This window comes from Triticum aestivum, chromosome 7B, assembly GCF_018294505.1.
Source record: "Triticum aestivum cultivar Chinese Spring chromosome 7B, IWGSC CS RefSeq v2.1, whole genome shotgun sequence".
NCBI lineage: Eukaryota > Viridiplantae > Streptophyta > Magnoliopsida > Poales > Poaceae > Triticum > Triticum aestivum.
Window position 1 is genome coordinate 605961766 of NC_057813.1, and position 24190 is coordinate 605985955.

The 24190-nt window shown below is 50.9% G+C and overlaps 2 protein-coding genes across 2 annotated transcripts; one reads left to right on the plus strand and one right to left on the minus strand.

Moving 5' to 3' along the window:
- Positions 1–2546: 2546 nt before the first annotated feature.
- LOC123157367 (DJ-1 protein homolog E) lies at positions 2547–4264 on the plus strand. Its single transcript, XM_044575630.1, has 2 exons — positions 2547–3315; positions 3399–4264. Exons 1-2 carry the CDS (start codon positions 2689–2691, stop codon positions 3948–3950), a joined length of 1179 nt encoding a protein of 392 aa, XP_044431565.1. The 5' UTR covers positions 2547–2688; the 3' UTR covers positions 3951–4264.
- A 3273-nt stretch (positions 4265–7537) lies between these two features.
- LOC123158257 (probable serine/threonine-protein kinase At1g54610) lies at positions 7538–9648 on the minus strand. The gene is made up of 5 exons (XM_044576320.1): positions 8959–9648; positions 8332–8871; positions 8145–8242; positions 7950–8049; positions 7538–7829 (listed from the first exon to the last, which is right to left on the minus strand). Exons 1-5 carry the CDS (start codon positions 9646–9648, stop codon positions 7548–7550), a joined length of 1710 nt encoding a protein of 569 aa, XP_044432255.1. The 3' UTR covers positions 7538–7547.
- Between the last annotated feature and the right edge of the window lie 14542 nt (positions 9649–24190).

Below are 24190 nucleotides of genomic sequence, written 5' to 3' on the forward strand. Positions count from 1 at the left end.
GCTGGATCAAGAAGGAGAAGACGTCCCCGGTTGTACGTGTGTTGAACGCGGAGGCGCCGTCCGTTCGGTGCTAGATCGGTCTTCCGCGATTTGAATCGCCGCGAGTACGACTCCATCAACCGTGTTCTTGTAACGCTTCCGCTTAGCGATCTTCAAGGGTATGAAAATGCACTCCCTTTCTCTCATTGCTAGCATCTCCTATATTGATCTTGGTGACACGTAGAAAAATTTGAATTATTACTACGTTTCCCAATACATAAGTTATCAGGGTGTCTCAAACTATAACATACAAAAAAAAGACCGAAAGCAAACTATAAGTGTATGCTAAAAAGCAATACAATACACACAAGTAGCTGCCTTGCTAGTTGGTTAGCGTGGTTTGTTTAGTGGTCTTAGTTGTGTTAGGTTGAGAGTTTGAATCCCATCTGGTGCACTATTTTTTGCTTGGGAAATTAGGATGGGAAGAGTACTGATCAACTAATGAATAAAATTAGGAGGTGACCAACTAATTATGTTTCAAATTAGGGTGCTACTAGGTGCCGGCGCACTGGCCAGGATTTGGGCCGGTCGAAGCAATGCCGTACGATCAGCCGACTTAAACCGTTTGATCTGTAACTTTTTCACCCCACTTCGTCAGGAAAACACAGAGAAAAAATGCATCGTTGACTCCGGCTGCCGTCGTCGTCTGCCACACTCCGCGTTGCTCGTGGCTCGCCGCGCCTCTTCCGTAACCTGCACCGTCGGTGGCTCGCCATGGTTGCCGCTTGCCACCCTCGCCGCTAGTCGCCGGCCTCTCCATTATCGTCTCACGGCTTCCTCGTAGATCCACACATGCAACAAACTTTCCCTCGCGGTTGCAGCTTCCCCACTGGCGATGGCAACACCAGTGGGATGGTCGTACGCCGGTCGCCGGTTGCAACACCCCGGTGACGAGCTGGCTAAAAAGTACTCTCCTTCGGGTTTGCTGGTGGCAACAAAAATCTCCGCAAGTAGTAGCAAAAAATTGTGTTGGTTCTAGTAGAAAAGGCTCATCGATCAGCCTGTCACCATTGTAGCAAAATTTATCGCCGGTTGTAGCTTTTGTGATTGCCGGTTGTAGCAAAAATGAGAAGAGGTTCTAGCAAAAATTAAATGTAGCAAAAATCTTGACATCGACGGCACCACCATCGTCTTGAATTGCAGCAAAATTGAAAAACGGTTCAAGCAAAAATTCTGAAGAGGTTCCAACAAAAGATTCATGGCGAGCACCACCGTCGCCGCCAAACAACCATCTTCGCCCAATGCAGCAAAGTCGAATGATGGTTCCAGCAAAAAACAAAAGTGGTTCCAGCAAAAAACAAAGGAGGTTGCAAAAAATCATGGCAGCAACAGAGCATCATCTCTCTCAATTTGTAGCAAAATCGAAAGAAGGTTCGAGCAAAAAAAAAAGAAGTGGTTCCAGCAAAAAGAATTGATGCAGCAAAATAAAATCCATGGTGGCCACCGCCGTTGCCGCTCACCACCACCGTCGCCGGTTGAAGCGAATCCACCGGCCGGCGAATCCACTTTCCGTTCCCCAGCACGGCACCTCATCGGTGCCACAGGCAACGACCTCCCTCCCACTCCTCCCTTGTCGCGCACGGTCGGGGTCTCCTAAAATAGCGTCGATTTGCCGGGAGGCTGCCGCTGGATGGGCGACGGGCAGGCTGGTGTGGGATCGATGGCGGTCATCACCGGCGAACTATCCTGGAGGCTGTCGCAGGGGAAGAAGACATGCGAGGAGATAAGCAACAACGAATGAATGGATAGGCACGACTCGTGAAGATAAGAAGAATACTAGAGCGGTGGTGTGTGGCCCCATTGTCCAGTGTAGATGCGGCCGGCCGAGCGTTCGGTGCATCGGCTCTAAACGTTTACCTTCAAATTACGAGACGCAATTAAATGGGTCGAGATAATTAAGGCAACCCAATAATTACGATATGGATAATCATGCATATAATTAGAATCACGTGCATATAATTAGGATCACAGCTAAAGCGGTACCGATCAACTCATGCATAAAATTAGGAGGTGACTCACTAATTACGTTTCAAATTAGGACACGCTGCTAAATGGATCGAGATAATTAAGGCAACCCATTAATTACGATACGGATAATCATGCATAGAATTAGAATCACATGTGTATAATTAGGATCACAGTTAAAGCGGTAGGATTGCATAATCCAATTGTCATTAACTACGGGATCGTGGAGAAAAAATGAAAGGAAATCAACGAATAATCGTGTTCGCTCGAGTTAAAACCGCACGATCAATAAGCATCGTCCGATTCAAAATGGACGAGATCCGGATCGTGCAAATCTGTTGCAAAAATCCGTTCGTTCGGATTTTAGCTTTTTGCCAATTTTGAAATTAATACTGCCAGGGGGCGGATCCATCTGGCCGGCCCAGCCATGTGCAACGCATCTGACAATTGACAATTAATTTTCTAAAAAAAAGACAATTGGCAATTAATTACCTCGGTCTTGTATGCTAAATCTTGTTTATTGTTCGATGATTGTTTTTCCTTTTCGCGAGAGGATATGAATAACAAGTGAAGCCACGACTTCTATTTAGACACGAAGTCTTCGTCTTCCCCTTGCTCTGCTCGATCCTACCTACGCCAGCGCACACTCTGTCTCACGCTCGCGAGCGAACTAGCCCAGGAGCAATGGCGCCGTCCAAGAAGGTGCTGATGCTGTGCGGCGACTACATGGAGGACTACGAGGCGGCCGTGCCCTTCTACGCGCTGGCCGGCCTGGGCGTCGCCGTCCACTGCGCCACCCCGGGCAAGGCCCCCGGCGACCCCTGCCTCACCGCCGTGCACGACTTCCTCGGCTACGAGCTCTACACGGAGATCCCCGGCCACCGCTTCCGCGTCACCGCCGACTTCGCCGCGGCGGCGGCCGACCCGTCCTCGTACGACGCCCTCGTCGTCCCGGGCGGCCGCTTCGTGGAGCAGCTCAGCGTTGACCCCGAGGCGGTCGCCCTCGTCGGGGCGTTCGCGGGCGAGCTGCGCAGGCCGGTCGTGCTCACGTGCCACAGCCAGGTCCTGCTCGCCGCTGCGGGCGCCATGGGCGGCGTCCGCTGCACGGCGTTCTTCAGCCTGCGGCCCGTCGTGGAGCTGGCCGGCGGGACCTGGGTCGAGCCCGATCCCTTCAGCCTGTGCGTCGCCGATGGCCACGTCCTGACCGCCATCGGGTGGCCCGCGCACGGGGAGATCATCGGGCAGCTCGTGCGCGCCTTGGGCGGCCGAGTCCTCGGCGGGCGCGGCCAGGGCGTCCTCTTCCTCTGCGCCGTAAGCTAACCACTTCTCCCCCGTCCCCTCCCTCTCACCGTTCTTGAATTAACTGTGACGTGATGAACTGATGATCGATACAGGACTACGTGGACGACTACGAGGCGAACGTGCCCTTCCGCGCGCTGGCCGGCGTGGGCTGCCGCGTGGAGGCGGCGTGCCCGACGAAGCGCAAGGGCGAGCCGTGCGTCACGGCGATCTACGACGACGTCGCCGTGGCCCCCGGCGCGGTGAGCGACGAGAAGCGTGGGCACAACTTCGTGATGACCGTGGACTGGGCCGACATCAACGTCGACGACTACGAGTGCGTGGTCGTGCCCGGAGGCCGGTCGCCGGAGCTGCTCGTGACGAACGAGAAGGCGGTGGCGCTGGTGGGGCAGTTCGCGGCCAAGGGGAAGGTGGTCGCCAGCATCGACCAGGGGCACCTCGTCCTCGCCGCGGCGGGGCTCCTCAAGGGCAAGCGGTGCGCGAGCGGAGTGCCCATGAGGGTGGTCTCCAACCTCGCCGGCGCGGCGGCCGTGGAGCCCCAAGGGGCGGTCGCCGACGGGAAGCTCGTGACGGCGGCGAGCTGGCCGGACCTTGCCGAGTTCATAGCTCGCCTCGTGGATCTCTTGGGCATCACCGTCTCGTTCTAAAGATGCAACTGCAATGCATCTCTCCGTGATCTGTAATAACTTTGTGAACAGAACACCGAACACTGTCACACTCTGCAGAAACTCTATTCTTCTAGAGTTCAGAGATTGCCATATGCTTCCAGTTCTCTGTTGGAATTTTCTGGTGGTTCGAACTTGCCTTTGATCAGTTATGAATGGTTTCTACATACGCTTTCATAGCCTTCAGTTTGGCACCACAAACTGCAGAGCTCATCGCTTGCCACCGACAGTCCTGCAAACGATCTATCTATCTATTAATACACTTTGCTCCATTATTATAGAGCCCTCTTGTTCAATTGAAGTCTCTAATTTAAAATCGAATAACCCGATTTTGACCGGGTTAATTTTTTTTTTCTCATGGAGCTCTATCGTTCAATCCTTTTAATTCACAATGAAGCTCTCTCGTTCAATTCTTTTAATTCACAATGTTCCTTATTTTGGATCACTCACATTCGATTGAGGTATTTAATTTTGGATCTGGTTTATGATTTTGATTGGATATACAATTTCTCAAATCAACCAACAATAACCGACCTATAAAAACATATGAACCCAACGCACCCTCTCACCATCTAAAAAAAGAAATGTCACTATGTGATACTATAGCACCAATATAGTACATGAAGTCATCGAATTTTTTCCGTATAAGTTTGAATTGATTAATATACAACACAGAATCACCACAAAAGGCCCATCAAAACATCAAATTAAAAATAAAAAGACAAGACACTCTATCATCTCCCCTCCCCCTCCCCCCACCAAGCCAAATACTCTCTCAATTTGGAAATAAAATGTAAGGTGTAATAGTTTTTCAATAGTCAAATTCCTTTAATTTTTACCAAGTTCAATGTCAAAAACATCGACATCCACAACACCCTTCTTCAAGAGTTCGTCCAATTAACTAGTTAAATGGTTGATTAATCCCTATTCGTAGGGTCGCCAAGTAGGCGATAAATTGATTAATCGGCCGATTAATTGATTAATTGGTTGACTAACTTGTCGATTAGCCTATTAATCCTCTACCCATCAACCAACCCTAGCCGCCTCCTCCTCTCAACCCTAGCTGCCCCTCCTCCTCACCCCTCCCGTCCTTCCTCCCTCGCCGCCGCCTGACGCAACCGCCGGGCAAGCCCGGGGCGCCAAGGATGGTGGCGGCAGGGCCTCGGTTGCCCTGCTTCTGTGTGGGGAGCCCCTGATCTGGAGCGGCGGCTTCATTGGCAAGGCACGACCGGCTAACAGCCATGCGGGTGGTGGATCCCGGTGTCCCGGCCGCGCGGACGGCGGAATCCGGTGGTCATTGGCGGCCGGCAGCGGCTTCTGCGGCGTCCCTTCCTCCCCTGTTCGGCGTGCGGGGGAGCCTGCTCGGGCCGCGTTTCATCTCGGTCGCCGGTTCTGTACATGAGGTGCTGGTGGTGGCGGAGATCTAGTTCAGGCGAAATCCCTGGCCGGCCATGACCGGCCGCGCCGACGGTAACGCCTGAGGGCGCCGTTTCCTTCCTTGGAGGCATCGGTATGGACTGATCTCCTCACTTCACCTTCCCCTAGGTCTCCCAGGCGAAAGCCCCAACTCTGTTGGGCGGCGGCGGCGCTCACGGCATCGTTCCCTTCTTGAAGGCGCCGCTTTGGGAACCTTGGGGTTGGGTGGCACTTGTGGGTGGTGGGCGACGGCGGTGGTGCGGCCCTTTCCTAGCATGGATTTATGTCCGTTGCTTGGAGATGGACTCGCGTAGGTGGAGGTCGTCGGTTGGCGTCGTGATGGCGTCAATGGCGGAGGACCTGCCAAGGCTCGCGTAGGTGGAGGTCATCGTTTGGCTCGTGTGCCGTCGATGGCGGAGGACCTTCCAAGGTTGTCACCTCAATTTGCTCTGAAGATGGACCAGTGGAAGATGGCGGGGACGACACATGTGAGTGCGTCAGACCGGTTTGAGCCCCGGACCCAGCAGATGGCTCGGCCGGGGCCTCCGGCTTTAGAAGTTAGGCTTAGGTGAGAGGTATGGGTATGTGGCCTAGGTTGCACTCCTTCATCATTTGGATAGGAGTAGTGGCAGATGCTGCCAAGATGACGGATTCGGGCATATTGTTGTTATACTTTGTAAGGTCCTCGAGAATAATCAATAAAATGGCCGTATGCATCTCCCAGATGCAGAGGCCAGGGGTCATCCTTTTTTTCGAAAAAAAACCCATCAGCCAACCGAACAGCTACTGGTTATCAATTTTCTCAACAATGACAATACTAAATGAATAAAATATAAAATCTATTTCATGACTATCTAATGATATCAATTTGATATTATGGATATTGATATATCTCTCTACAAATTTTGTCAAACTTAAAGACGTTAGATTAAAAAAACTAATACACCCTATATTTTGAGATAGAGGGAGTAGAAAAATTATGAATATCCAATAGCACCAACGGCGTAGCAAAACACGACCAAACCTTCTAGTAATAAATACACTATGCTCCCTAATTTTGGAGCTCTCTCATTCAATTAAAGTGTTCAATTTCGGATTTGGTTCACAATGTTGACTGGGTCAACGATTTTGATTTTGGGTTTTTGTTCACGATTTTAACTGGGTCAACGATTTCTATTAAGATTATTTTGAATTAATGATCTTCATTCAATTGAGGTGTTTAATTTTGGATTGGTTTACAATTTTGACTGGGTAAATGATGGTTATATTAATTCATGATTTTCACTCAATTGAGATGTTCAATTTCGGGTCCGGTTTATAATTTTGACTACATCAACAACTTTTTATTGAAGTGTCCAATTTTAGATTTAGTTCATGATTTTGATCTCAAATCAATCGGCAACAACTAGTCTACAAAAGAGTACCGTGCACCCTCTCATCAGACAATAATGAATTGGCAACATGCATACTCTAGCACCAATATTGTAAATGTAGTAGCCAACACAAGAAACTTTTCTATATTCATGTGGGTTGATTAGCGGATAACACATAATCATACATCTAGAAAGGGCCCACCAAAAGCACAACATTATTGAAAAAAATATACTCCATCGTCTCCCTCACGCGCCAAACCAATTTTTTTTTATGAACAGAACACTGAACACTGTCACACTCTGCAGAAACTCTAACCTTCTAGAGTTCAGAGATTGTCCTGTTAATCAACAACTAGCAGAGGTGATCTACGGTTGATGATCTGAGTGTATATTTTGATTTGGCGTGCAATATTCTGGTGGTTGGAACGTGTCTTTGATCAGTTATGGATGGTTTCTGGAGAAACTTTCATAGTGTTCCGTTTGGTACCACAAACTTGAGAGCTCGTGAATCGCCACCAACAGTGTCGTAAACATGATAATATAGCACTAGTTAAGTAAGTACTTTTTATCACAGAAATTCCATTCTTCAACGCTAAACCAAAAACTATATGGTGGGATAAACCATGAACTGAAAAATAATCATCCCAATTCTCTGCGATGGAGATTTATTGATAGATGAACTGCGTCGCAGTCTACAAATCAGGGGTTTCTCAGTCCGAACAGCAGCAGTGAACAGTTTCTGCTGCAATTCAACCGCTGAACCCACACAACGATCCACAAACGTCCTCGATCACGTCGCTGATCTGATCGCCACGCCGCGGTGCGCGATGGCGCCGCCCTTGTGCTCGTCGCCGGTGGCGTGGTAGGTGTTGGCCCTCCGCAGCTGCGGCTCATCCGCAGGTAGGAACGACCGAATTGGGCTCACTGAAAACCGTTGTGAGGTCGTGCTGGTGGAGGCCCTGACGATGGCGCTCTCGGCCAGGCCCTGTGCGTCTCTTGATGCCGGACGTCGTTCTTCTAATGGTGGGCCCAATTTTATAGTTAGGCACAGAGGCTCGGCCCTGTTCTCCTCCTACATTCGTCGTCGCGCGTAAAGGAGTCAATGAGAGTATGAATGAAGCTGCTAAAAATTCTGGTTCACGTAGGTAGAACTGCACGAAGATGGATTCGCCTGTGGACTTGGGATGTATACCTCTTTGTTTGGATTTGGAGATTCGCCATTGGAGAGCTCCCGATCAGCTCTCTGCTTGCCGCTGTTCCTTCGCTTCTGGGAACGCTGCCTCGGCTTGGACCTGTACACATGGTGGCAGAGCAGAAAACCGTCAAGCCAACAGAGAGGGAATTCTGCAAGATCAAAGAAGCGTTCATGCGATCGGTCAGTCCTCACTTCCTTCCGTCGCGGGGGGTGGTCGGATCAGCAGCCTCCTCCTTGTACACGACGGGGAGGTCGGCGACGTCGCAGGCCAACGGCGGCGTGCTGAAGAACTGCAGTACAAAGTCGTGTGAGTTGAAGAGCGTCAGGCACTGCAAACTTGTGTGAGTTGATGGATTGGTTTGCGTGCGCGGGCACGTACGTCGCTCTGGAGAGCCTGGGCGGCGGTGCCGCGGGCTGCGGGGTCGAGGGCGAGGAGCGTGGTCAGCAGGGGGAGCGCCGACGGCGGCATGCCGGCGAACTTCTCCGCCATCGTCGACTTGTACGTCTTGGGCGGGCGGATGGTGGCCGGGAGCTTCATCCTCCGCCAGTACTCGTCGGGCGGCGACCCGCAGAGGCTGAAGATCTTGAAGAGCTGCTCCACCTCCGTCCTGCCGGGCATCAGCGGCTTGCCAGAGAACATCTCGGCCAGCAGGCAGCCGGCGCTCCAGAGGTCGATGCCCACGCCGTAGTCGGTTGCGCCTAGCAGCAGCTCCGGCGCGCGGTACCAGAGGGTGACCACGCGGCTTGTCAGCGGGCGGCGCCGCCCGGGCCCGAAGTAGTTGGCCAGGCCCAGGTCGCCGATCTTGAGCACGCCGGCGCGGTCGATCAGCAGGTTGGAGCCCTTGATGTCCCGGTGCAGGATGTTGCGCTCGTGGCAGTGCTGCAGCCCCATCAGCAGCTGCTGCATGTAGCACTTGATCTGCACGCAAGAACCGAGAAAATGAGTTTTACTCTGCTGTTTTCATTTACGCGCCGTCGTCTCCGGCTCCGGTGGTATATATGGTACCTGTGGCAGGGTGAGAGGGCGGGCGATGAGGCGGGCGAGGTCGGAGTACATGAAGTCGAAGACGAGGTAGATGCTGCGGTGCATGCGGGAGGTGGCGATGCCGTCGAGGCGGATGATGTTGGGGTGGTCGAGCCGGCGGAGGATGCGCATCTCCCGGGCCATGAACTTGACGCTCTCCGGCTCCATGGTGTCGAGCCGGACCTTCTTCAGCGCGACGAGCCGGCCGTCGGCGCCGCGCTCGCGGGCCTTGTACACGTTGCTGTACGTGCCCTGCCCGACCTTCTCGATCTTGTCGAACGCGTCGGCGCTCCGGGGCACGATCCCCTGCAGCGCCTCGCGCGGCACGTTCTCCAGCAGCCACGTCGGCCACCCGTCAACCAGCTGCTCGCGGTCGTCCTCCCGCCGCGGCGCCGGCGCCTGCGGCGGCATCGACAGCGACGGAGAGGAAACCGTGGCCGCCGTCAGGTTCGACGTCCCCGAGGCATCCGTGGTCTCCGTCCCCGCAGGACCGCCATCCTTGGCGTCGGCCTGGTCCCTCGCGACGGCGACGGCGGCGGTGGTGGGAAGGGGGTCGGTGAGGCGGCGGGCGGCGGCGGGCGTGTAGCCGTTGCAGCGCATGAGGTGGTCGATGCCGCGGTCGTGGCTGCGGGCGGGGGAGCCCTGGGACGGCTTGGCTTGCGCGCAGCCCATGGCAGCGGAGCCGCGCGACGGCGACGGCGGCGGCCGCGGCAGCTGGTGCCGACGACGAGATGAAGGTGGAGGTGGAGGAAGGGGCGCGACGGGGAAGGAGACATCAACATAGGGGGGGAAGGGGAATGGCCCCGAATGTGGCGCCAAACATATAAACCACTCAAGTTTTAAATTTTGTTTATCTGCAGGCTGGCTGGCTGGTAGTGACATTGACAGGAACGATATTGTTGCCGGCCGGCGGCGGCCGGCCGCGCGCGGCTGATCGGGTGACAGCCTACGTCCTCACGTACGTGTATCGGCGCAACAGTGCAGCTCCGGATCCATGGTGCTCCGCGGTCGGGCGCTGGCCGTATACGGCCCGAAATCGACGGAATTATAGAGGCACAGCTGGGAAGTGGTGCAATTTGGCAGCTGCAGTCGCTGTCGCCGCGCCGGTAACTCCCGAGTGTTCAAATTTACTGGAACGCAGGATGAACATGGCAAGGATTCGCCATACAGATTTATAAAATTTTGAACTTTGTCGCCGGACAATTTTGAACTTTTTTTAATGCTCACGTGTCAAGTTGTTTTGTACAGTATGTTAGAAGGAAGTGAGGGATTTGGTGAAATTGTTGTTGTATTGCTCGAGCCTCGTGGACATATATATAGGAGTACCATGACCAACTTGAAGTACAAAACAAGGTAGGACCAAATCCTAGTATATCCTATACTTTCTAATAATCTTATACTCAACATCCCCCGCAGTCACAACGGTAGCGACGCAGACGGTGAGACTCGAGAATAATCCGAAGGCAAGCCGACAGACACCCCTCACAGTCGTAACGGTCGATGCATTGCGGAGTCGTGGCTGGAGTGAAAACCGACGAGGTTGCTCAAGCAGGCAGTAGCCCTTTGTGCCGTTTGTCGATGTAGCCGAGAGCGTGGGTGATGGAGCCGTGGTCGAGGTAGCCGTGCGAAGAATGCCGTGGTCGATGTCGAGTCGGGGTAACCAGTGTCGATGAAGTCGCCGTGGAGCCGCGGGCGCAAGGGGGCGCCAAGTTAGCATGGGCGCAGTGGTGTCGAAGTAGTGGTGCGCCGGGAAGAAGATGTTGTTGACGACACGTCGCTGCGGGTTTGCCAAGCCCGAGGACACATCGTAGACGAAGGCACGCGTCGGTGTTGTCAGCACCGGGCATGCGAAGATGGTTGAAGACGAAGTTGACGAAGCACCACACCAGGCTTGCCAGGCCCAGGGACACGTCGTGGACGAAGGCACGCATCGGTGTTGCCAGCACCGGGCATGCGTACACGAGGACCTGCACGAGCTGTATGCCATGTCGGAGAAATCGGAGAGGCCAACAAAGAAGGACTCGACGACGGTTGCGGTGCCAATCAGCACAGGACCGATGTCGCCCGCGGTTGTTGGAGTAGACGAAGTGGTCGGGGTAGATGACGACAACGCTAGCGACGGGCTGGTGCTGGATGAAGACGAACAGGGTGGACGGGCGGCTGCGGCGGCTACGGGGGTAGCGGCGGCGGCTTGACGGCGGCGGCAGCTAGGTTAGGAGTGCGGCGGTGGTGCTCGATGTAGGCGAGGAGAACCCAACAGCGTGACGATGACCGCCGCGGACGACAGTGTTCCCGTGCCAAGGGAGGCGGTGTGGCGCATACCACGAGAAGTCGACGCGTAGCGACGGCGGTGGACCGCGAGCCGCGGCGCTACGGCCCGAAGGGGCAACGCGGTGGCGGCGGGCAGGTAAGGGCGACAATAGAAGACCTCGGGGCGGTCGTAGGGACCGCGGGCCGCGTCGCTACAACCCGAAGGGGCGGCGGAGCGCGTGTCGTTGCAAACGCGGGGACGGTCTCGGGACGACGGCGTGGACCACGTGCCACGCTCGCTACGGCCCAACGGGGTGACGTAGCGGCGACGCGAGGGTTGACGCAGCCATGGGGACGACCTGGAGCGGACGGCCCCGGGGCGACGGTGGACCGTGGGCCGTGGCACTACGCCCGAAGGGGCGACGCAGCGGTGACGCGGGTCGGTGCAGCCGAGAGAAGAAACACGGGTGGCGCTGCGGCCTGAAGGGGCGACACAACAGCAGCCCGTTGCTCGACCGGTGGAGGGGTGCGCTGAACTCGGGGACGCTCTTCATGGGGCCTGCGAAGGCGCGCGCAATCGACGGGCCAGGTCGATCGCACGGCATAGCTGAGGCGGATTGTGGCGGGGCGTGGGTGATCAATCTGATCGCGCGCGAGGTCGGGGACACCGCTTGGTGGAGGCGGGGTGGCGGCGGAGTCCGAGATGAACAGGCGAGGGCGGGCGGCATGGCGGCTATAATTGGCTGCCATATGGCGCGAGGCCGCCGGATCCGGGTGATGCAGGAGTCCCGGTCGAAGCAGGGCGGTGACGGCCGGCGTAGATCGACGGGCGGGCCGGCACGCGAACGACGATGGTGAAGGGCCGCCACATGACGCGGGGCCGCCGGGTCGGGGCGACCAGTGGGCAGACGCGCGGACGACGCGCGAGGCCGCCGGGTCTGGGCGACCCACGGGCAAACGCGCGAGGCCGCCGGGTCGGGGCGACCCGCGGGCAGACGAGCGGGCGACGCGCGAGGCGGCCGTGTCAGTGAAGAAGCTGCCGATCGCGCCGGTGTTGAAGTAGAGGCGTGGGGTGTTGACGGCGGTGGCAGGCGACGCAAACCGATCAAGCAGAGATCAAAAAACCAAAAAGAAAACGCCGATCAAAATGACCGGCGAGAGAATGAAAGCCGGTAGCGAGGGCTCGGGAAAAAGACTCTCTAGGGCAGCTGGCCAACACGGTCGGCGGACGAACCCTAGGTACGGGTGGCGCGGCCCCCATCGGCGGTCATGTAGGCCGACCGTCTCAGGGGTGGCGCGCGGGTGCGAAAGCGGCGGTGGCTAGGGTTTAGAACCCGGAAACTGATAACATGTTAGAAGGAAGAGATGGATCTGGTGAAATTGTTGTTGTATTGCTTGAGCTTCGTGGGCATATATATAGGAGTACAATGACCAACTCGGAGTACAAGACAAGACAGAACCAAATCCTAGTCTATCCTATACTTTCTAATATTCTTATACTCAACACAGTATACATTTTAGATTTTATTATTTTTTCTCCTGACCTCATGGCAAACTCATAACATCTTTGTCTTCCAAACATGACGACTTAGGTCATTTTTGTAATGCTCTGATGGCAAGCTTTGGGAAATTTTATCACTTTATTAATGGCAATCTTGGGAATGATTTTCTACTTTCTTGCATTTCAATTTTACTTACTAAGAGCATGATAATTTTATTATTAAGACCATGACAATTTTATTGTTTTTTATCATGGCAATTTCCTGTGTGTGATTTTTATGTTTTTGAAGACGAAATATAAAGCATGGCAAATTCCTTGTACTTCATTAGTATGCAAATTTGCCATGTATGATCTTTCTTTGTCTGCATTTTGGACCACGGTATTATTTTTCTTGGTTTGTTCCTTCTTAGATTTACTATGGCATTTTTGTCTTGTACTCCCTCCATAAAATAATATATAAGAGTGTTTGGATCACTACTTTTTCTACTAAAAATTAGTGATCTGAATGCTCTTATATTTTTTGCAGAAGTAGTGCTAATCTTTTATGCAGGCTGCCATGTCAATTTCCCATAGGTGGTTTGTAATTTATTGGGGAGTCACTAGTGGGAGGTGTGGCAGTGGTGGACATCCCCTTTCCCCATCTCCTCCCATGTCGCCCCCTGTGAGGCGACCGGGGGAGAAACCCTAGGCCGCCACTGCCGCCACCAGGCCCCCACCTCCCCTCCCCTCCCTCGCCGCTGCCACGGGGCTCGGTTGTGCAAAGCCCGACCGGAGCCAGCGGCGGCAGGTTTTTTTCGTTCACTCACGAGCTGGGGTCGGCGCGGCCTGGCTCCCACTAGTGTGGGTGCGACACGTAGGTGCTGGTGGGTGCCGGCGTGTTGTACATGCTTCGGGTCGTGGGCAGGATGGAGGCGCGTGCGGGGGTGCCGGTGGTGAAGGGAGGCCTCGGCCAGATCTGTCCAGCGGACGCCCCTCGTGGCAAGGGCCGTGTGTAGTGCGGGTTGGTCGCTTCTGCTCCATTCCGGTGAGGTGGAGGCTCCGACTTGGTAGTGGCTCGGCCCGGCGTGGTCGGGTGGCTGAGAGTGGCATGGGGCGTGGGTGCACTGGTCGATGAGGTGGCCGCAGCGGCTTGGCAGTGGCGGGGTGCGGGAGGTGGCAGTCCATCCCTTTTCCTCTGTTCGGGCTAGCGGCGCTGTGCGATCGCGGTGCGGAGATGGCATGGAATTGGGGGGTTCGTGCTTGGGCGGACCAGTTTGGGGCTCGAGGTAGGTCGGAGATCTCGCTCGGGGTAGGTGATGGTGGCCTCGGTCCGGGTGGTGTCTGCGGGCGATGAGGTATCTCTCCTTGTGGATGCGGTGGTTGGTGGTGGTGGTCAGGTCTTCGTTATTCTATCGAGTGGATCAGCTCCAGTGACCATGGTCGAGGCGTTGCACGAGAAGGCTCCACGGCGGTCGATGGTACTGACGAGGTTGTGTCCATGGGGACTGGCTGGGGATGCAGGTGTGGACGCCCCCTACCGTGGGGTCATCAATCCAGATCCCGTGACTGATGTCGGGCTAGGAGTGAAATGAGTCATCTTCCTCCTCCTCCTGTGGTTGGTGCTCCGTGAAAGATTGTGGATGTCGCCTAGAGGGGGGGGGGTGAATAGGCGCTTTTAAAATAAGGGACATTTACATTTATGCCCCTAATTTGCGCCCACTCTGAGATTTACCCCTAAATTTTTCATGTGCTCAAATTTGCCCCTAAAAAGCATTTTAAGTCGCAGGAATGCCCTTCCATCTGGTCAAAGTTGTTTGACCAAAACTTTGAAAATTCATAACAAATTCATACGAAGTCAAAAAAATGCAAATAAGATATCAAAATGTTCATAAAAACATCACCTATACGCGCATGTCATTTACGTTCCTTACCTACATGTGCATTTATTTGAATTCACCCTAAATTCTTTTTTAATGTTATAAACCCTAAAAAGCTTTAAAGAGTTCTTTTGTCATGAATGTAAATGACATGTGCATATAGGTGTTGTTTTTATGAGCATTTTGATATCTTATTTTGCATTCTTCTAAGTTCATATGAATTTGTTGTGAATTTTCAAAGTTTTCGTCAAACAACTTTGACCAGCTGGAAGGGAATTCCTGTGACTTAAAATGCTTTTTAGGGGCAAATTTGAGCACATCAAAAAGTTAGGGGTAAATTTGAGTAGTGGGTTCGAGTTAGGGGCACAAATGTGAATGTCCCTTAAAATAATTATGCTTCAGGCTTGAACAAATGTGGAATAAACCTAGCGGTTAATTTGTCAAGCACAAAACCTACAACAACTAGCACCTATGTGCTCCAACAACTTATGCTAAGCAAGATAAACAACTAAGTGATAGCAAAGATATATGACAAGAAACAATATGGCTATCACAAAGTAAAGTGCATAAGTAAAGGGCTCGGGTAAGAGATAACCGAGGCACGCGGAGACGACGGTGTATCCCGAAGTTCACACCCTTTCGGATGCTAATCTCCATTTGGAGCGGTGTGGAGGCACAATGCTCCCCAAGAAGCCACTAGGTCCACCGTAATCTCCTCACGCCCTTGCACAATGCAAGAGCCGTGATTCCACTAAGGGACCCTTGAGGGCGGTCACTGAACCCGTACATATGGCAACCCTTGGGGGCGGTCACTGAACCCATACACTTTGCCAACCCTTGGGGGCGGTCACCGGTACTCGTCAAATTGCTCGGGGCGATCTCCACAACCTAATTGGAGACCCCGACGCTTGCCCGAAGCTTTACACCATAATGATTGAGCTCTGAACAACACCAACCGTCTAGGGCGCCAAGGCACCCAAGAGGAACAAGCCCTAGGGTGTCCAAACATCCAAGAGTAACAAGCTCAAGGGTACCAAGCACCCAAGAGTAATAAGCTTCTCAACTTGTAACTTCCACGTATCACGTGGAGAACTCAAACCGATGCACCAAATGCAATGGCAAGGGCACACGGAGTGCCCAAGTACTTCTCTCTCAAATCCCACCGAAACAACTAATGCTAGGGAGGAAAATGAGAGGAAGAACAAGAAGGAGAACACCAAGAACTCCAAGATCTAGATCCAAGGGGTTCCCCTCCCATAGAGGAGAAAGTGATTGGTGGAAATGTGGATCTAGATCTCCTCTCTATTTTCCCTCAAAAACTAGCAAAAATCCATGGAGGGATTGAGAATTAGCAAGCTCGAAGAAGGTCAACAATGGAGGAAGAACATGAGCTCAAAGGATAAGGTTCAATGGGGAAGAGGACCCCCTTTTATAGAAGGGGAAAAATCCAACTGTTATGTGCTCAGCCCGCACACGAGCGGTACTACCGCTCCACGAGCGGTACTACCACTCGGGCGGAAGAAGCAGGGAAAAGGATCAACAACACATGAACCTTGAGGCGGTAGTACCGCTTATGAGCGGTACTACCGCTCATCACAACAGTACTACCGCTGGAGGAGCAGAACACGTGACCAAATGAGGCAGGGCAGAGCAGAGAATGGCGGCAGTAATGCAGTAACGGTACTACCGCCCGACCAGAGCGGTACTACTGCTTATAGGCGGTACTACCACCCAATCGGGACGGTACTACCGCTTATAGGCGCAACTGCCGTGCCTTACTGCCGTGCAACTACTGCTAAACCTGACACGAAAGTGCAAGACCCAAAATCGAGGCGGTAGTAGAGTGGTACTGGAGCGGTACTACCGCTTGACGCTACAAGCGGTACCACCGCTGCCACCGCGGTACTACCGTAGGGAGAAAAACAGAACTGCCATAACTTCTTCATATGAGCTCCGAATTGACCAAACTCAAGCTCGTTGGATGCAAGACAACGAGTAGCATCAAAACATGCAGAGGAGGTATGCCTAACAAAAAGAGGAGAGAAACCTCCAACAGAGAAGAACCGGCAGAACCTCCAACATCGAAAACATCATAGAAGATGCATGTGAACTCCGTTTTCGATGAACTCGAGCTTGTCATCAAGATGACCAAAAGCTCCAGATCTCACAAGGAGAACCAAACAATAACCAAGAAAGATGATGCAAGGATGCAATGGTTTGAGCTCTCTACGAATGATATGATCAAACTACTCATCGAGAGCCCCCCCTGATAGTACGGTAATCGACCCTATAACCCGGTCTCCCAACTACCATCATGAGACCAGTAAAATGGAAAACCTATCAAGGGCAAACCTTTTCCTTGCACATGGTCCACTTGAGCTAGATGATGACGATCTTGACTCCCTCAAGTTGGACCACCTTTCTTGATTGTGTTAGCTCGGTGAAGACTAGTAGATTGCTCCCCATACTCCACTATGGGTGAGCCACTCTTTGACACATCTTCACAAGTCCATTGCTACCACAATGGACGACAAGCTTCAAGCATATGATCTCTTCGTGATGATCCTACTTGAACTTGCACACCGCAACCTAACCCCACAAAGAACTCTCACGAAGACCATGGGTTAGTACACAAAGCATAATTAACAATGCTTACCATACCATGGGATCGCTTGATCCCTCCCGGTACATCTTCTATGCTTTGTGTGTTGATCAACTTGATTCACTCTTTGACTTAGTCTTGATCAACCTTGAATCTTTCCAACTCTCTTCATTTGGAAGATGTCTTGAAGGTAAACATGAATGATCACACACTCTTCTTCTTAAAGACATGCTTGCTATAAGCTCAACGCTCATATGACCAATCTTTGGATAATTCCTTAATAGCACCTTGGTCATCACAAACTCTCCTTGAAACAAACAAATAGACTCCAAGAAAAGCCTATGGACAAACACTTCAAATATAACTCAAGGCAACCATTAGTCCATAGATATTATCATCAATTACCAAAACCACACATGGGGGCACCGCATGTCCTTTCACTCCGTGATGTGGACGGATGGTGGTGGCTTGGACTTGGATGCCGGAGCGGCGGCTTCGGATGGCGGTCCGCATGGCTGGCTCTCCGGCGGGCACCATTACGGTGATGGTGGCTTTCTCTCCTGATTGTGTGGATGACAGGAGGGTAGCGGCGGGTGGCTCAGGCGTTCCCTGTCTTTGAAAGTGGCGTCACCCCGATTTGGACCTGGGGAGCTGAACTCATCGCGCTTGTCGTGAAAACCTCGTGTAGGCACGGAGGGGCTACCGAGCGAAAGCTCCGCTTTGTCGCCGACGATGCCGACGCTTGCGGGCGCCGCTTTCTTCCGGAAGCCGTCGTCGTGGTGCCCCTCTTCGTGCCAGGGTTTCGGGTGAAGGCCCTTGCCCCTTCTGGACTCAGCAGCGACGACACTTTGCTCCGGTTTTCCTCCCGGGGGTGTTGTCGTTGAGCTTAGGTGTTTAGGGCATTGTGTGACGTTGTACTCAATATTTCCAATGCTCTCTTTCGGTAGCGTAGTCATGTGTGTTCTGCGTGATCGGTTATCTTGGGATCGGCACTGTATCAAGGCTACCTCACCATCTTGTATTGTTTGGCCGTGTACTTGGTTCGGTGGTTGCTTTATTATTTATAAAGCGGAGCGAGAGGCTGTTTTGAGGTTTGTAATTTATTATGACATTTTTTGTTATTTTAGAGCATTGCAATTTTGTTGCAATTTTATTATGTACACTATGAGAATTTTGTTTTGTTTCACTATTCAAAAAGAGGTCCTACATGTATCTTGTAGCCAACCAAAACACTGACGGAGGAGGCCTATCATAGTGAACAGATGGGTGCTTCGCCATATCCCATGCATTGGACAATGCCCAGTTTGCTCAGTTGGAGTAGAGGATATACACCACTGTCTCTTTAACTGCTCGCGAGCAACATCGGTCTGGGAACAGCTTGGGTTGGCGCAGAGCGTAAAAGAGGCGATGGCTGAGGACAGATCAGGTTCTGTCACAATGGAAATCCTATCTAAACTTCAGGGTAATGACCATGAGCTACCAAGGGCAGAACTTGCACTAGTGGCGGCGTGGTACATTTGGTGGCAGCGAAGGCAAATCGCCAAAGGTATAGAGGTCCAAGATTCGTCGAAAACGGCTCTAGCGATTAGAGTTCTGACAACGAATTACCTACGATCTGCGTCTTCCAAGGGCACAACAAGGACATTTGATCATATTTGGAAGAAGCCAAGCCGGGGATAGTGAAGATTAATGTTGATGCTTCGTTCCAATATGAAACACTCTCGGGTGCGAGTGGTCAGCTCATGGTCATTATAGCTGCAGCAAATTGGTACATTCCAGTAGTAACCGGGATGGACAGCGCTGAACTAATGGCTATCAGGAATGGCCTTTACCTTACAGCCAATAGTGGGTCTAACACGGTTGAACTGGAGTCAGATTCTTCATTCGTGGTGGACTCGATGAACCAAATTTATGATTATATGGGGCCGGATATAGCTATCATCATGGAGTGCAAGCAACTAATGATGGACTTCGCGTCAGTATTATTCAAGCACTGCTATAGAGAAGCTAACCAAGTGGCAGATGAATTAGCAAAGAACTCTTTCATGAATAGGGTTTCTGGGTTTTGGGATGTGATCCCTGACTTTATTTCCAATCTCATTGTAAACGACATATCTATTGTTTGAGAAATAAAGTCTTATTCGCGGTAAAAAAACAGATGGGTGCTTCAATGTTGACGTTTCCGGTATATTACTTTTCTTCGTCCTAAAATAAATGTTTTCATTTTAATATAATTTGTATTAAAGTTAGTATAAAGTTGAGATAATTATTTTGAAATGAAGGAAGTATTTGAGTAAAAAAAGAAGAAGCAGGATGCCATGTGAACGGACGAGTAGCAAGTTGAGAGAATGTCCTCACCAGAATTAACGGTGTACTAGTTCATCAGTGTGAACTGAACACGACGTAGCACCAGGTCCACGGCTAGTGTGTACGCATGACGCAACCGCCCAAACAGAGAGACCATTTGGCGGCTTTGCCTCTGCGGCGTTCTCAAAGCCGGTGACTAGGTCACAATGCACGAGACGGGAGCGCATAGCACTACCTGCAGGTCAAGCGTATACCTGATGCCTGGAGAGACGGAGCACAGTATCAGACCCCAAAACAACGGCCTAGCGGCTAGCGCGAGGTGCTTCGGCAAGCCATCCGTAAGCATGAGGAGGAGGAAACTCTCAAATGGTCAAATCTACACCTTTAATTTGGTGTTTTGTCTAAAATCAGGAGCCTGCGTTTTTTGTTAGTTAATTTTCCGCTTTACCCCAACCACAAGGCTGGTCGACCGCAAACTCCGTGGCAAGTGCTAGCTGTGAACAAGCGGAAGCAGACACCACGGTACGGGTAGTTGCCATGGTTGGAGAACAGGGGCTTTAGAGGGATGGTCGGGGTGGCACCAACACAAGCATATCGGTGGGCGACGATTTCTAGGAGGGTGAGGCTAGCCCGATAGCGGTGCCGGACGTGGGAGGTGGGAGCAGGCGGCAAGGTCGGCGTCAGTTGGTGGCGCAGGAGGAAGAACCGAAGAAAGAAGCTGGACAGTGCACAATCTGTTGGTAGAGTGAAGAGCTAACACTCCAAAAAAATTGATTGACGCAATTTTTTTTCCAAGACACACTAATAGACATTTTCTTTAAGCTCATCAAGTTTTCGCAAACCTCTTAATAGGCCCCATTTCGTGTTCTCTAACAAAATCAATGGTTGATCGATATACTACACTAAAGTTACCATCTTTTACCTAGCAACATATCAACAAAATAAAAGGAAAGATTGAAATCCTGGATAACGCTCAACAGATACTATCCAATGAAGAACACAAATGCTCAGCTTGAGCTCATGCTCATCCTAAACGTCTCGATCTTGTTACATCGCTCATAGACCTAGGCCAGTGCGGTCACAAATCCTGATGCTTCTAAGTCCTAGGATATTTGTGTGTTACAATGGCATTGTAAAGCAGTTCCAACTAAGTAAAAAACTTGTGCGCACACTACACGCATGGCCTATGCTCATATGAAACTAACAAAGATTGAGCTGAGCTCCTCGTTCAACCGTAGATATGCGGGATGGCTTCTTTCTGAATTATGATCCTATTCTATCCCTCTCCACAGGCTTAAATAGGAGCACATCTTAGCTAGGTTTGATGTTGTGCACTGTAGTAACCATGCAATGGATGTTTTCATGTAGTTGAATGCTACCATAAGGAGCACATGGGCATACGTATATGTGCTATTCTAGGCATCCACTTAATGAGGCATGCCCTTGTGAAATATTCTGATTATATCAGTTCAAGTTCAATGTGTACACTAGTAGAAAACAGGGTTTTCGTCCAGGCCAGTTTAGCCCATTAGTCCCGGTTCAATCCATAACCGGGACCAATGGAGCTATTAGCCCCGGTTCGTGAGCCCAGGGGGCCGGCCGGGCCACGTGGGCCATTGGTCCCGGTTCGTCCGGACCTTTTGGTCCCGGTTGGTGGGACGAACCGGGACCAATGGTCCTGGCTCCTGGCCCACCACTATTGGTCCCGGTTGGTGGCATGAACCGGGACCAAAGGGTTACCTTTAGTCCCGGTTCAGGCCACCAACCGGGACTAAAGGGTTGGCCCTCGTTGCACCCAGCTTTTAGTCCCACCTCGCCAACAGAAGGGCGCCCACACCTGTTTATAAGCCCGTCCCTCTCTGTGTTGTCGATCTCCTCTCAAAGGGAAAATAGATGCACCTATAGACGAAATTGGACCTAAATTTATAAATAGAAATTGATTATGAATTTATGTTTAATTTTCTCTATAAGTGCATCTATGTTCACTAACAGAGAAGTTTTTATTTTTTGTGACCTAAAAGAAAAAAGAAATCACCAAAAAATTGTAAGTATTTATTTCTAAGTAGAACTGAAAAAATAATGGCACTAGTAAAGTTAATCACAAACTTCAAATTCACACAAATTTCAAAGAATTCAATTTAACTATTCACACAAATTTGAAAGAATTAAAAAATAAAGCAAAAAACCAAAAGAAAATAATTAATGCAGAAAACAAAACAAAAAAACTGGAAAACTAAAAATAGCAACAATAAGTATTTTATTGTAAGTAGAAACAAAATAAAATGAATAAAGCAACAAAGAAAACAAAAAAAGAGTTTCCAAATTTGAAAACTAATGGCACTAACAGAAAGTTTATAATTTTTCTAAAACTAAAAGCAAAAAGAATTAAAAAATAAAGCAAAAAACAACAAAAAATAAATAATGCAGAAAACAGAACAAAAAACTGAAAAAAATAAAAATAGCAACAGTAAGTATTTTGTTGTAAGTAGAAACAAAATAAAATAAATAAAGCAACAAAGGAAACAAAAAAAGAGTTTCCAAATTTGAAAACTAATGGCACTAACAGAAAGTTTATAATTTTTCTAAAACAAAAAGCAAAAAGAATTAAAAAATAAAGCAAAAAACAACAAAAACTAAATAATGCAGAAAATAGAACAAAAAACTGAAAGAAAATAAAAATAGCAACAATAAGTATTTTGTTGTAAGTAGAAACAAAATAAAATAAATAAAGCAACAAAGAAAACAAAAAAAGAGTTTTCAGATTTGAAAACTAATGGCACTAACAGAAAATTTATAATTTTTCTAAAACTAAAAGCAAAAAGAATTAAAAAATAAAGCAAAAGACCAAAAGAAAAATAAACCAAAACCAAAATAAACTAAATAGAGCAACAAATAAAACAAAAAAAGAAAAAAAATGCCACCTACTGGGCCCCCACGGCCTGAATACGACTAGAAACCCTATGGGCCAGGATTCAGGCCCGTGGAAGGCCCAGTAGGCCCACAGGCACAGATGGCAGAGTTAGGCCCGAAAGCCTGCTTTAGAGAGGAGCTCGAGAGGGGAGCCGCACCGCACCTTATAAACTGGTGCGGCTCCCTCTCAACTAGCGAGGTGGGACTAAACATTTGGCGCGGGGCAGCACAAGGCCTTTGGTCCCGGTTGGTGGCACCAACCGGGACCAAAGGCCGCCGCTTCCCGCCCTTTGGGCTGCTGAAAATTGGCCTTTGGTCCCGGTTGGTGGCACCAACCGGGACTAAAGGGTGGCATTAGTCCCGGTTGGTGCCACCAACCGGGACTAATGCTCAGTGTATATAAACAACACTTGTGAAAATTTTCAGTTTCATCGCGCATTTGCCCCCCGACGACGCCGCCAGGCTGCCCAGCCGTCGTCGCCGTCGCCCGTGCCCCCGAGCCCACGCTGTCGCCGGCCGCGCCCTCGAGCCCAGACGCCGTCGCCACCCCCGCGCAGCCCCGACGCCGTCGCCACCCCGACGCCGTCGCCACCCCCGCGCCGCCCCGACGCCGTCGCCGCAGGCCACCCCGGCCGCGCCGTCCCAACGCCGTCGCCGCCCGCCTCTGCCTCGCCGTCGCCTCTGCCTCGCCGTCGCCTCTGCCTCGCCCCGCGCCGCTTTGGTCAGGGCCGGCACCGCCCCCCTCTTCCCCCTTTTTTTTTGCAAATATAGTTTTTTTTCCTGATTATGTGTGTATATGTATGAGTGTATATGTATATGTGTATATCTGTTTATATGTCTTTTTTTTAGATTTTTTTGTTTTTTGCATTTTTATAAAAATGTATATATGTTCTCTGTATATATATATGTTTTCTGTTCATAGATTTTTATTTGAACATTATTTAAAAAAACAAGCAATACTACTTCATGTATTTTTAAGAAGGAAGAAGAAAAAGAATGAGAGGAAAAAGGAAAAAAGAAGAGGAAGAAAGGAGAAGAAGAGGGGAGGAAGAAGAGGAGAAATAAATAAGAAGAGGAAAAAAGAAGAAAAAGAAGAGGAGAAGAAGAAAGGAATAGAGGAGAATTCCTTTCTTCTTCTCCTCTATTCCTTTCTTCTTCTCCTCTTTTTTTTCTTCTTTTTTTTCTTCGATCTTCTCCTCTGTCATCGTCGATATACCCCTCCCGATAACTTCAACATGAGAGGAGAAGAAGAAAGAAAGGAATAGAGGAGAAAGAAGAAACTTTGACACGAGGGGGGGGGGTACCGATACCCCCTCCCCGATAACATTATTTTCCCATGTATATGTATGTTGCTTCATTGTCGATATAACCAGGGTGTCGAGGATCACCGAGGGGTCGAGGGTCGGGAACTAGGGTAGAGGGTCGAGGGTCGTTAAGGGGTCAAGGGTCGAAGGTTTCAGGGTCGAGGGTCGTTAAGGGGTCAAGGGTCGAAGGTTTCAGGGTCGAGGGTCGTTAAGGGGTCAAGGGTCGAAGGCTCTCGACCCCTCGGCGATCCTCCCGACCCCTTGACCCTCGACCGCTCGGCGATCCACGACCCTCTACCCTACCGCGGGCGTCGATGCCCACGTCACTTGTGGGACATAGATGTAGTGTTCAACGCCGACCCCCTCCTGATAGCTTCAACACGTGGGGGGGTCGATATTACCCCCTCCTAGCTTGAAGCGTTCTCGAGGCCACCCCCTAACCCTTGAAGCGTTGTCGAGGCCACCCCAAACCCTAGAGAAGCAG

Coding starts and splice junctions, on each gene's coding strand:
- LOC123157367 (XM_044575630.1), top strand. CDS start 2,689: ATGGCGCCGTCCAAGAAGGTGCTGATGCTGTGCGGCGACTACATGGAG. Junction 3,316..3,398: donor GCGTCCTCTTCCTCTGCGCC/GTAAGCTAACCA, acceptor TGATCGATACAG/GACTACGTGGACGACTACGA.
- LOC123158257 (XM_044576320.1), bottom strand. CDS start 9,648: ATGGGCTGCGCGCAAGCCAAGCCGTCCCAGGGCTCCCCCGCCCGCAGC. Junction 8,050..8,144: donor ACCCCCCGCGACGGAAGGAA/GTGAGGACTGAC, acceptor CCATGTGTACAG/GTCCAAGCCGAGGCAGCGTT. Junction 7,830..7,949: donor CTCCAAATCCAAACAAAGAG/GTATACATCCCA, acceptor CGACGAATGTAG/GAGGAGAACAGGGCCGAGCC.